This window comes from Argiope bruennichi, chromosome 2 (assembly GCF_947563725.1).
Source record: "Argiope bruennichi chromosome 2, qqArgBrue1.1, whole genome shotgun sequence".
NCBI classification, from domain to species: Eukaryota; Metazoa; Arthropoda; class Arachnida; order Araneae; family Araneidae; genus Argiope; species Argiope bruennichi.
Genome location: NC_079152.1, coordinates 48,462,356 through 48,476,450, shown reverse-complemented (window position 1 = coordinate 48,476,450; position 14,095 = coordinate 48,462,356). Strand labels below are relative to the sequence as shown.

Sequence of the window (14,095 nt, the reverse complement as noted above, 5' to 3'; positions counted from 1 at the left end):
AATTAAAGGATGGGAATATGCACTCCGAAGCGGTTTTTTAAAAATTTTAATAATTAAAAATTAAGCCGAATTTAAACATTTTTCCGCGGTAATTTCCGAAAATATTGCACAAATACAAATTTTATAGCGTTTCAACATTTAAACAATTGTCTTTTAAATAATATAAATTTAATAGTCTTGCAAAAATTAAATGAATTTTGGCCATTTTTGAAAAATATTTTTTTGTCTGATTTCTAATAATAGATTGCATTGTTCCCTAAAATTCAAACCGTTTTCATTGTTTCATCAAAAAATTAATAGCGTAATTTTCTTTCATTGTTTAAAGCTAAAGAAGAAAGGTTTTGTTTAGTATCTGTGTAGTTTACAAAACAAATAAGAAAGTGAAGTTATAATATCTGGAAATTTATAAGGTAAATGAACCATACATTTACATTTTTAATAGCGCCATGATATCACATGACTGGTCTCCATTAGAAAGTTTCACGAGCGGAAAATTTGTAAGACAATTAAAGTAATACATTTTGATGTTTGGAAATTTCACAATAGCATGAATATGAGATTACATCTAAACGATTTAACTGAAATTAAAGATAACCAATATCCCCGACGAGAAAGATGTTCTCCCAAGGTGAATATTATGCAATAATATCATCATATGCAATAATAGTATGTAACTGAAAAGTATTTAACTGGAAATTAAAGATAACCAATATCCCCGACGAGAAAGATGTTCTCCCAAGGTGAATATTATGCAATAATACAATAATATATGCAATAATATCATCATAATTAGTCTCATCTTTTATCAGATTTTCATATGCAAATTTCTTTTACAAAAGTTAGAAAACGCTTTATGATTCTTGAATGCATTGAAATTCTACTTTATTTTTAACTAGCCGCCTTTGGCGACCAGCCGGTTCGCCAATCTTAATGTTCGTTAAAATTTTAATAATTAAATATTTTATGCAATTTCTACTTTAATAGCTTCTCCATCAAAATATTTTAAAACTTCAAATTTTGATTATCATATAATTCATTCATAATATTATAAAGGCCTTCAGTCATAACGTAATATGTATCTCTCTCATTTTCTGTTAGCACTCGTAGAATTTATGCTTTAAATTAAAGTGGAAAGAATTTATCTTCAATTAATATAATAATATTTTTTACTGAAACAAAGCATTTTTTTATAATCTAATTACTGAAAATAGAGTCACTCAGCGTTTAAACTTTATGGGCATTAAAGAATATCTTTTTAAATTTATGTAATATCTCAAGAGTTGGTCAATAAAATTTTCTTAGATTCATTATGAGCAGATCGATTAATTAACAATGTTTAAATTTAAATGCATCAAACACTAAGAAAATAAAACGAATCGTTTAAAATAAACGGTAAAAAAGGGTAGAATTTATGCTTTAAATTAAAGTGGAAAGAATTTATCTTCAATTAATATAATAATATTTTTTACTGAAACAAAGCATTTTTTTATAATCTGATTACTGAAAATAGAGTCACTCAGCGTTTAAACTTTATGGGCACTAAAGAATATCTTTTTTAATTTATGTAATATCTCAAGAGTTGGTCAACAAAATTTTCTTAGATTCATTATGAGCAGATCTATTAATAAACAATGTTTAAATTTAAATGCATCAAACACTAAGAAAATAAAACGAATCGTTTAAAATAAACGGTAAAAAAGGGTAGAATTTATGCTTTAAATTAAAGTGGAAAGAATTTATCTTCAATTAATATAATAATATTTTTTACTGAAACAAAGCATTTTTTTATAATCTGATTACTGAAAATAGAGTCACTCAGCGTTTAAACTTTATGGGCACTAAAGAATATCTTTTTTAATTTATGTAATATCTCAAGAGTTGGTCAACAAAATTTTCTTAGATTCATTATGAGTAGATCGATTAATTAACAATGTTTAAATTTAAATGCATCAAACACTAAGAAAATAAAACGAATCGTTTAAAATAAACGGTAAAAAAGGGTAGAATTTATGCTTTAAATTAAAGTGGAAAGAATTTATCTTCAATTAATAGAATAATATTTTTTACTGAAACAAAGCATTTTTTTATAATCTGATTACTGAAAATAGAGTCACTCAGCGTTTAAACTTTATGGGCACTAAAGAATATCTTTTTTAATTTATGTAATATCTCAAGAGTTGGTCAACAAAATTTTCTTAGATTCATTATGAGCAGATCGATTAATAAACAATGTTTAAATTTAAATGCATCAAACACTAAGAAAATAAAACGAATCGTTTAAAATAAACGGTAAAAAAGGGTAGAATTTATGCTTTAAATTAAAGTGGAAAGAATTTATCTTCAATTAATATAATAATATTTTTTACTGAAACAAAGCATTTTTTTATAATCTGATTACTGAAAATAGAGTCACTCAGCGTTTAAACTTTATGGGCACTAAAGAATATCTTTTTTAATTTATGTAATATCTCAAGAGTTGGTCAACAAAATTTTCTTAGATTCATTATGAGCAGATCGATTAATAAACAATGTTTAAATTTAAATGCATCAAACACTAAGAAAATAAAACGAATCGTTTAAAATAAACGGTAAAAAAGGGTAGAATTTATGCTTTAAATTAAAGTGGAAAGAATTTATCTTCAATTAATATAATAATATTTTTTACTGAAACAAAGCATTTTTTTTATAATCTGATTACTGAAAATAGAGTCACTCAGCGTTTAAACTTTATGGGCACTAAAGAATATCTTTTTTAATTTATGTAATATCTCAAGAGTTGGTCAACAAAATTTTCTTAGATTCATTATGAGCAGATCGATTAATAAACAATGTTTAAATTTAAATGCATCAAACACTAAGAAAATAAAACGAATCGTTTAAAATAAACGGTTGAAAACAGGTTTTAAAAAAACTACTTAAAAAACGATGTACTTAAAACTATAAGCATATACAAAAAATATATAACTAACATAAATACAATTTACTTACAAAAGCATGCAAATAACCCAAAAATAATTTAAATCATCCATTGATAACGTTGTCATGGCAACAATCAGAACAGAATGCGCATGCGTGAATTTTCTTCGCCGGTTACGTAACGCAAATACGTGATTTTTTCTACGCCAGTTGGGGTAACGCTATGCGGATTAGAAATTTTTAATTTCCTTTATTCTGTTTTATTTTAATTCAAAAGGACTTAAGAATGAATCTGAAAGATTGATTCATTAACAATGTTTAATTTTAAATGCATCAAACATTAAGAAAATAAACAGAACCGATTGAAATAATCCGCCGAAAAATTTTAACCCTAGCCTCATTACTGTTGGGAGAAAAAAAAACTGAAGCCTTTCTCGTTTGGCGCTGGGGATAATGGAAGATTTTTTTGGCGGAAAAGTTGGCGGTGGGGAAAATGGAAGATTTTTTTGGCGGGAAAGTTAGTTTTTAATTAATAATTAAAATTCTAATTAAAAATTCGAAAAAAGAAACCCCAGGTGCACATTCCCAACCTCCAAGGTATACATGTACCAAATTTGGTAGCTGTATGTCAAACGGTCTGGCCTGTAGAGCGCCAACACACACACACATTGAGCTTTATTATAAGTATAGACTAGATTTGAAGATGAAAATTATTTTTATTAATCGCATTTTGTAGTCTGTAAAATACGAAGTTTTAAGAGATGCATTAAAATTCTTTTTATCTATGAAAAAAATGAGGCATATTCCGAGCAATATCAACTTTATTTGGAACTCAAATAGAGATATGTTTAATAACAAAAAAAAATCAGTATACAGCATAAAACACATTTACGTACTTTTCATTTTCATTTTATTTTGTCTCACTATATTGTAATGAAATGTAAACAACATTTTTACATTCAAAAATGGTATTTACGTAGTTTTCGTAAAACAACCAAAAATACAAAGTCTAGAAATTAATAAAGAAACAATCTAATGGCAACCTAAAAATCTACAAAAAAAATTCTTCTACATTCTATTATAAGAATAACTAATAAAATGAAAAACCTATAAAGAAAAAGCAACAAAACATACATAATATATCATTTTTGTGCAAAATGACTTAAAAAATCACCGGTGACAGTTCACAGCGTAATCTTCGAGCATCATCAGATTTCACTTAACATTAATACATAAACATGACTAACTAGAATAGAATAAAACCTTATTCTTCTTTATAATATACTATGTTTAATTTCTTTCCGTGCCTTTTAAAGACCAATAACCACAGGATTTATCGCTAGAGATTAGATATTTTATTTTCCTGTCTGGAAATCTAATTCTTCTTTTTGATTTTTCAATTTCTAATACAGGTATTTATTACATTTCTTAAAATATTTTAAGACAGTGTGAAATGTAAAACGCTGTTTCTCATTTTTCTTAACAAAGTAGGACGGAAATCTTTCCTTTTTCACAACATGCCAAATATTTAGTTCTTAGAAAATAATCTGAAGTATTATTACATAATAGCTTTTTTGTGAAATGCTAGGTAAATATCTTAAATTATAGATTCAAGGCTAAAGCACATTAAATGGGATCTTGTAAAGCTTTTGGTCAAAAATATTTGCTTGTAATTTATATAGTTTTTCACTTTCTGTATTACATAATACACAAATACAAATAATGTTTACGGAATATCTAAAATTAAGCTTTTATCTAAATCTTATTAAGCATTTAAATGTTTTGGGAAATAAAACATTAATTATAATTTTACGCCATATATATACAAAATTATTTTTTTTAAATCATACACAAGGTTAAAAATTTTAAATAAATGTTTTACCATTTCATAGAATATATCTCATATTATTTTTTGTGTTATAATTATTGATATATGCTTTTAAATTATTTTCACACTTCCTTTCCAAAGATTATTTAGTTCTGTAAGAAACCATTACTTAAATGGTTGAAGAGATTTCTCGCCTATGAAACCTTTTTAAAATATATCATATCTGCAGTTCTATAAGTTAATTATTTTTATTTATTTTTTAATTCATCGATTCTATTTAAAATTTTTATGAACATTTTGATTACTTTGTTTCTTGGAAAAATTCTTTCTAATATAATCAATCATTATAAAGCATTTTCTACTTTCATCTATGATTTAATATAAAATCCACATAGAATACATTTTTCATCATCATATAATATTTTTCTCTCCTATGAGTACAAGAATTTTTTAAAAAGTCAAAATCCAATCACATAATTTTTTTAATTCACAAATTAACTATAATTTAAAAACGTAACATCAACTCATCAAATCCATAAAATTTAATAAATCTCATCTCTAGCAATTCCTGTACCTTTCAACAAATAAAACAAATCATAGATAGCAAGTATCATCTAAATTGGAAAACATCAAATCTAGAAGATTCCAATCTTCAAAAATCACAGCTCAATTTATCACTCAAAACAAACATGCCAATTTTTGACATTTCCATGTGCACTTTAAAATTTAAAAAATAATGAGTGCTATCTCTCTCATAAGGCAACATCCTTCACATGACAAAATGATGGAACAAATAAAACTATTCTTTTATATAAAAGCTTTGTAATTTTCATTTTGAAACCAGCATAATTTTTAATTATAAGATAACAAGCACAAAAGTAAAATTTTGTTCCAATAATTGTCACATCTTTTCTTCAGTGTAGTGATATTTTTGAAAAGACCACCATCATTTGATATTTGTGAATTAAAACAAACTATTTTTAATAACAGTATTTTTATAGCAATGTCATATTCATCTATAATACTTAGGATTTATTTTTATTTACTTTGTGTTTGTTCTATTTCTAATCCATAAAAAATTTACTTATGTTAGTTGAACAATTAGTCATATTTTGCAGTGCAGTTATAAATTCGAAGAATAAAAATTTGTAAGTTAATTTTATTAAATTTCCATAATGATTGCGCAGTTATAAAACAAAAACCGCATGCCTATTAAACTTTTAAATGTTCTTACTTTTGCATAATATTTACCTAAAGAATATGTCATTGGATTTCATTTCAGAAATATTTTAGAAATGGCTCTTATACAGCAATCAAAGAATGTTATATTTGTTTCAACATTAAAATTAAAATTTTCAAGAGATGCCAGTCAAATTTCTCTAAAAAAATTAAAAACAAATTAAATAAAACATTAAATTTAGCCTCCATTTTAGCAACGAATTCTAAGTATCTGCCCAAAAACAATGGCACAAGAATTCAAGTTCGAATAAGCTCGTTAAAAAATGACTTGCATTTTTAAATTTGAATAAAAAAATGTTTTCAAAATACTTAGAATTTCTTTTAATCAATTTCTGTTTTATACTGTGTACATTTTATAAATGAAATTGATTGGCATCTCTCTTATTTCTTATTTATATACTAATCATAAAAAGTAGGCATATTTACAGCATATGTAATATATTCAGTGTCAACATCACGTGCTATAGCTTAATTCAGTTACATTCATGCCCGACCGACAGTTAATATTTAGAAATATATAAAGGCACATAAAATCACACATAATCGGTTATTCGATAAGCTATATAATCACAATTCGAAACCTCAAAGTAAATATTTAAATGCAACGAAATATAAATCCCTACAATAATGACACAAAATATGTACGCATTTTTTACACACATTTCGTACTCCAATAACAAAGTAGGCATCAAAGGTTTACAGTAACCAATTTTACAAATCAAAAGTATGAGTAATATTATTTATATTTTTTCTAATTTATATATTAAAATTTCAGCTGCTGAAAAACCGGATATCGATTAAAAGTCAGTATTATAAAAAGCAAACGCTTTTTTTTTTTCGATAGAATTCTATATTCATTGAAGTAATTTTTTATGATAGTTTGAATTACTTTTATTGTTTGCAATATATTTATAACTATTTCCAGAACATAAATTTTCCAGTCTGTCAAGAAAAGATTAAAAAAACAGAATCCTATTATAGCTTCTATTATTAAGCGATAATATATAATAAGATATCGTTTAATGTTGAGAAGTAAGTAAAAGTTATTTTTTATTTCTCTTTTTCTTTGTCATTATTTTAAGATATGTATTAGGGTGTTTTTGCTGTTTTACCCATTTTAAGTAATAATCATGAAAAATTTATTAAATAGTTTTGATTAATCGAAATAAGATTTCAACAGAATGTCCTTTGTAAATTAGGTTATTGAAATCCTTATATTACCTACTTGATCACAGGATTATTAATGTATTTAATAAAAAGGGAAATTCTAAAGCTAAATATTTACTATGTTCCATGCAATACATAAATCTAGTTTACAAAAATGTTAACGATATTACAGAGACTCTGTGAGATACGAAATATACTAATATTTTGAAACATTATATAAAGTTAACTTAACTTAAAATATGTGGTTAAATTGAAAGAAAACCAGATACTGGTAATTAAATGCCAAATTTTTTATAATGATGCTATCATTATAACAAATTATGGAATTTTGAAAATGATTTTAATAAACATTCTTTAACTAACATTATTCAGTAATAGTATAGTTTTTATTTTTTATTTATTATATGTAAAAAAAAACGAAAGTTATGGACAAAATTGTTCATCAGGAGAATAATTGTTAATACATAATAATAAAATTGACCATTTGAAATAACTTTCAGTATTTGGGAAAAGCAGTATTGAAAAAAAATTAGCTTTAAATTATACAATACAATACAGTCCATTAAAAAAAATCTGACTGGAAATCAGGGCCGCAGAAGTAGAATATATAAGTGTGTATTTTTAAAAATTAAAAAATTAAAATTCGCTAAGGATATTTATATTTTCACTTTTCAAGTCAAACAATTGTTTGCATCAGGCTGTTTCAAAAGTGCACCACACTTTGAGGATCAGAACATAAATTGTCATGTAAGATGTTTTCTCTAATATTATCAAAGATGCAGAGATAAAAAGTAGATTTCGAGCCGTGGCAAACTAACGTAATGTCCTGTTTCCCCGAAAATGATAAACAACAAATCCTGTTTATCCCTAATTTCCTTTATAGTTTAACATCTACATAGTGCGATTAAATACTCAAGCTCAGAAATTCAAAAATGGTATTATCACCTTCTTAGCATTTGAAGTTAAAAGGTAGAATCAGTTAAGAATTTCACAATGCATAATTTTTTTTTTTTTTTTGCAAATAATTTTGGATACAATTCGATAACTTTGAAGCTGGCCAGTTAAATAAAGTTTATGCATATTATAAATAATAGAAAAACCTTGAAAAAATTATGAAATTGGTGGAAGAGAAAGATTTTGATTTAGCGAAATTTCGCAGGCAAGGATTTAATGATGTAGTAACAACGATGGGAACATGCAATAGTGTGCAAAAAAATGCATAAGCGTTATACATTCTTACTTTGCATGTTGTGCGATTCATTATTTATATTTAATTTTTAATAAAAATTATTGAATAAAACATAGAAATTTGCCCATTGTTTTAAAACACCAAAATGAATATTTTTTTTTGTCGTTACGTTGTTTACTGGAAAGAACTGGAAATAATGTACCATAGAAACCATGTAAGAAGAAAGAGGCTCGAAAAATTCTAAATCCAGCTGGCAAATATGATGCAGTATATTCCTCGTTTCAACCGCATAATTTTGACAAGTACAAAATTAAGTGAAAGAAATTAAGTGATACGTTTTCGCGAATATCTATTTTAGGATTTTTTAAAAATTAGAAACATTGGATTTTGTCCTGCTCTTAATCATTTGTTGCAAAGTTATCTGATTCCTAAACCTTGTTTCAAAGTCTTTTCAATATGAAATCATAGATCTATTATTATCAAATAAATTGTTGGAAAATGACTTGCACAAAGTTACAAAAAAGTGAAGAAAATTTGGCGATCTGATGTATATCTCTAAAAAGACAACTGTGAAAGTAATTAAAAGTTTTGGTAAAGTAAATGTAAGAAAGTGAAAATAAACTTTACGAGGAATAATACAGAGATATTCAATATTTAAAACAAAGCCCGCAATCTATTTTAGAATAACTACATTTTATCCCATGATAAATTATGAATTTAACTTGCTTTCAAAGTAGAAAGGGCATTCTCGATATTTACCAAGAAGTTAAAATCCAAATTTAAAATAAAAGCATGTAAATAAGAGATGCATGAAAAAGCAGCTAATTTTATACGAGCGTTTCTAAAAAAAATTTCATCATCACAATAACCTTTAGTTAAGGTGTCATTTAAAAAAGAGTTTAAAATAATTAACAGCATCAAAAGATTAGTTGACAACAAAATAAATTTTAATTTTCGCCTAATTTAACCTGATGCATGCACAATGTGCTTCACGTGTGTAACAGTTATTGTGATTGTAGTTGAGACTGAATGATCATTCTTAAAACTGAAAATAAATAACCTCTTGAAATTGCCAGTTCAGTTTTGCACTCATAATCAAGCTCAAAAAATTATTAATGAGTTCGCTTCCTGAACAATAAAAAAAAGAATTTTGTAATGTAATAGTAAAAATAAACTATACAAAAACAGTTTGTTAGTCAAAGAATTGTCTTAATTATAATGCATGTGTTTAACCTTAAATTCTGGTTGATTCTAAATAATTTTGGCTATCATATTCTTTTTTAACAACAAGAATAAATTGAAATTTAAAAAAAATCACATATAATAATACACATCAACGATATATTCATTTATCGAACAAATTTTCCTTCATTGAAAAATTCTTTCATTTAAAATTCATTCAGAAACTTATCATCTTTAAATAAAAAAATATAATTACAGTTTGTGAAAAACAATAAAGAGAAGGCCAAATTATCAGCTAGTCCGAATTCTCTAGTTACGGCCCTGCTTGAAATATTTTGTGCATTTTAATTGCTCATTTGAATTACTTATATTAAAAATTATTATAAATTATTATTAAAAAAATACAACACATTTTCAAAGCCTCGCCATGAATTTACATTTCTGCATACCAGAAATTTTTAAGTTTATATTTAATAATCTATTTTTAAAAAATGTATGCAATTTAAACCATATTTTTCATGATTAACAATGTAGAATATTTTTTAATGAAATTTGTGGCTTTAATTTGTATAAACAACCAAATTCATACTTTTAAAATTTCCACTTGCAAAGAATATTTAAAAAAATAGCAAAAATCTATTTATATAATAAATAAATTGTGAGTTAGTTTTGATTTATTACAGCATTTAATGCATGAAAAGGTCTTAGGCTATAGCCATTAATTCCGTGAAACATTGGAAAAACAGAATCTTTCAAAATCAATGTGTTTGTTTGTGAACTAAATAAAATAATAGAGGATGAAAATCAAAATATTTCATTAAATCTTCAAGTAATACAGAAACAACTAAGAAAAACATGTTCTACATTGTAGACAACAAAATGACCTGTAAAGTCTTAATGCCTACTGATAATGCCTAAGTTTGCAAATTTTATGGCAACAAAAGTAGTAAACATTCAGGATTCATGAAAATTCATTATGACTAAAATCGTATCACTATAACAGACGTTCCAAAAATTAGGCATGCAAACACTAGAGAAGGTCAGTTTCAGTTGTCTTCAATGTTACCACCCTTATTCATGAAACCATAACTTCTAAAACGAGGCTAACTGTTCCAAATAGATACAAGTGCCTCTTAGGAAAAAATATAATAAAATCGTTTGCTCCTGTTGCCATTTCCTTCTGGAATCAACATAATTGCTCATTCATCTTATATAGAATGAATAAATGAATTATCAGTTCGTGATACATAATTTTCATTGCATCACATAAGTCATGTTGATAGTAAATAAAAGAACAAAACGATTCGGTTTCTGTGTCTAGATTTGTTGGAATTTTCTACAGAATTCACCGAAACTTAAAGACTGCTTTATATCTCTTCTGTACTTTGCATTTTTATAGGTAATAGTTACCCACTCCAAAAAATCTTTGTTTTAATTAAGGCTTATCAGTGCGTGTTGACTGATGAAATTAAAAACATTAGCATATCGAATTATCTACGGTTACGGTTATCCGCAACCCATTTTCATTATTATGAAAAATATTGAAAATAATACTACGAACAAAATCAGATGCACTTTCATCGTATGGGCAGCTGATTAACATAAGACAACAAGAACAATAACGAATTAGAGAGAATCAATTAGGGGGCGGAAAACGAATGTACACATTCTAAGTGTTGGAAAAGAAGCATTCTAGCTGTTCATGCGGAAGCTTGTAGAATACCTGTCCAATGTTGAAAGATTTTCGAATGGTCAGCAACTCATCTATCGATTCTATTGGGTTGGCTTTAGTTGACCACACACAAAGCGAGCTGTTAGGAACTTGGAAGAGCAGTCGCTGCATTTCCGGAATGGAGTACTTCAAAAGCGAGGCGTGTACTGGGAACATAACAGGTTGAATTAAGGTGTACTCCTTTACAAGGGCCACCATACGATCTATATACTCACGAGTGTACCTGAAATAAATACCCATTCAAGTAATTTTCCCAAAAATGCTGACATACAGGCAGATTAAAATCATTTAATTTATTTTCAAAATCATTCAATGTGATGACAATATCACTTATCTCAATTTACTAATTTTAGAAGAGAGGGTTAAAAAAACTGAATTTTTTTTTATCATCAACAACAAATATTCTTGCTTTTTTTTATATCTGAGATGAAGATGTAGTTTCATTTCAAAAACTGAGATAGTTTGCGTTATTTTTTAAATAGTGATATATTTAATGAATTTTCTTAAAAATGGTTATTTGCTTTCATTTATTCATTTCATAAAGTAAATATTTTTTGCTTGAAATTAAAATAAAAAATAAATAAATATTAACAATACAGAGAATAATATTTAAATCTGAAGATCAAATAATTTTTTTTAATTATAAAATAGCTATCAACAGAATTTATAATGATATTTTAACAACTGATATCTGATATTTAAAGAATATGATAAGTTTCGAAGATATTTTATCATTTTAATAAGAATTAAAATCAATATTCTTTCAGATTTAAGAAAATTTCCTTTTATTTTTGCTGGTTAATATTAGGATCGGTTCTAAAGTTCTTTGGAGTTCCCTGAATAACCATTCTCAAAGTGAATTTCTTAAAGAATCAAGTTTATGTATTTGCTTTTAAATACAAAATAAATTTCAATTAAGAAAGAAAATTCTTTTGTTTCCAGTTTTTGTGTTTTCATAGATTTTATATGGCTGATTTCATAGATTTTATATTTATAAGGAAATACTTTCATAGAAGATAAGATGAGCTTAGATATAGAATTAAACGTTGTAATTTTCATTCCAATCTAAATTTATCATAAGCCTTGTTCTTGTATGTTAAATCATATTTGAAGAATTCATTATGTCTTGAAAACCATATATTTGTCTTCTTTTTATATAATTTTTATTTTTAAATTTTTTTCAGTATATATTTTTATACTTAGAAATTATTAATCATGATATTGCAAAACAAATAAAAGTAATCAGAGACAGAATTTAAATTTTTAAAAAAAATTACATTGATATTTAATATTTTACGCAATTTAATATAATAATTTCATTTCATTACCCAATTTTAAGATAAGTGGACGGCAGAACATCAGTCGTCCATCCTATTGATATGATGGATCTAGGAAACCGAGTTCTGCACAATGTAAGAAATGTCCATGCATCCACAGGTATTGCGGAAGAGCTGTGCGGACCAAGTTGAATATCAGCATTCAGAACTATAGGACCACGTAGCTGGAAAATTAATAGAAATATGTCAGGGTTTTCATTACGAAAATTAAGATTATTTTCCAAGGCATTCAGAAAATAGTATTATGTACTTCAAACTCGTATAAATATATTTGTGCAAGTTTGTCAACTATATTGTCAAGACAACTGGAGTAATAAAAGTTTTTTTTTTTATTAGATATCTTTTGTATTAAAAAAATGTTTAAAATATTAATTCTTTTTCAGTAACTATGTAATGTAGCAATTTTTTAACTTAAATTAATAAAATAAATTATGTGCTTCTTAATTAAGAATTTTTTTTAGTCATTAGATTAAATTTCCGTTAAAGAAACATAATATTTGAAAGGAGTCATAAAATGTTAGCTATTAGTATGTTTTAGATAAATTAATGCTTTCAAAGAATACAAATTCTACAGTTTAAAAAGTTTGACATCTTGTGTTCTAACTTTTAATTAGCTTATTATGTTAATTTTTTTAAATTTATTTTTGTCTTTGTGCGAAATTTTATTTTTGGTGATCTTAATTCTTTTCGAATACAAAATTCTACAATCCCCATCCTTTTTATCACACAAACGCCCTCGCCATATATTTTCTTTAAGCCACTAATTCTCCATAAATAGGTTTTTTTTTTTTTTTTTTTTTGATTTTATAGTTTCGAAAGAAAAAGCACAGAAATGAAAAGATGCAATATTCCAAATAGTAAATCATGTGAAAAATCATTAAACAGCATGAAAAGCCTCCAAAAATACTTTCGAAAACAGATGAACCTGCACACTGTTTTTGAAAATATATGTACAAATAATTCAGATTTACTACTACTACAAAGTTTTGCTAGAACAGTCATAAAAATAACAACTATCCACCAGCTGTCATAATAGATATTAGGTAAAACGAGGACATAGTCGAAGAAGTTTTCTTTATTCAAATGTCACTATATTTAATTTTCAGTCTATTTAAATTTCATTCGATCTATGCTTCAGGCAAAATTTCATCACCTGAAATTTCAAAAAGGTATCACACTACATCATACCTGAAATTCTTTTGCAGACAAATTCTCGTACCAATATTCAATCACTACAAGCAAGAGAAGGGGAACAAAAAAAGAATACTTAGCGCATATTTTATCAGATCTAGGTTGAATGAAGATAACGGAATGCTATTAGACTTTCTGTACAAAATGTTATAGAAATTATTTTCCTAATGATATATTAAATGTGTTTCGAAAAAGAGTCATGAAACCGCACTGCTAAATGTTCCAGCCTTTTTAATCAGAAAATATAAAAATGCTTGAATAAATGGTGTAAATATTTAACTGATTAGTTTTTTTTGGGGGGGTGAGGGGTTTGT

The 14,095-nt window shown here is 26.0% G+C and overlaps 1 protein-coding gene across 2 annotated transcripts in view; it reads right to left on the bottom strand.

Annotated features, from left to right (window-relative positions):
- Positions 1 to 10,084: 10,084 nt before the first annotated feature.
- Positions 10,085 to 14,095, bottom strand: part of LOC129961620 (protein FAM151B-like) — a 33,692-nt gene continuing 29,681 nt past the window's right edge. For both annotated transcript variants that reach the window (XM_056075127.1, XM_056075129.1), the window contains exons 5-6: positions 12,582 to 12,754; positions 10,085 to 11,476 (exon numbers count right to left, since the gene is read on the bottom strand). In XM_056075127.1, the coding sequence (XP_055931102.1) occupies positions 11,191 to 11,476; positions 12,582 to 12,754 (459 nt within the window). In that variant the 3' untranslated portion in view covers positions 10,085 to 11,190. The remainder of the gene's footprint in view (positions 11,477 to 12,581; positions 12,755 to 14,095) is intronic.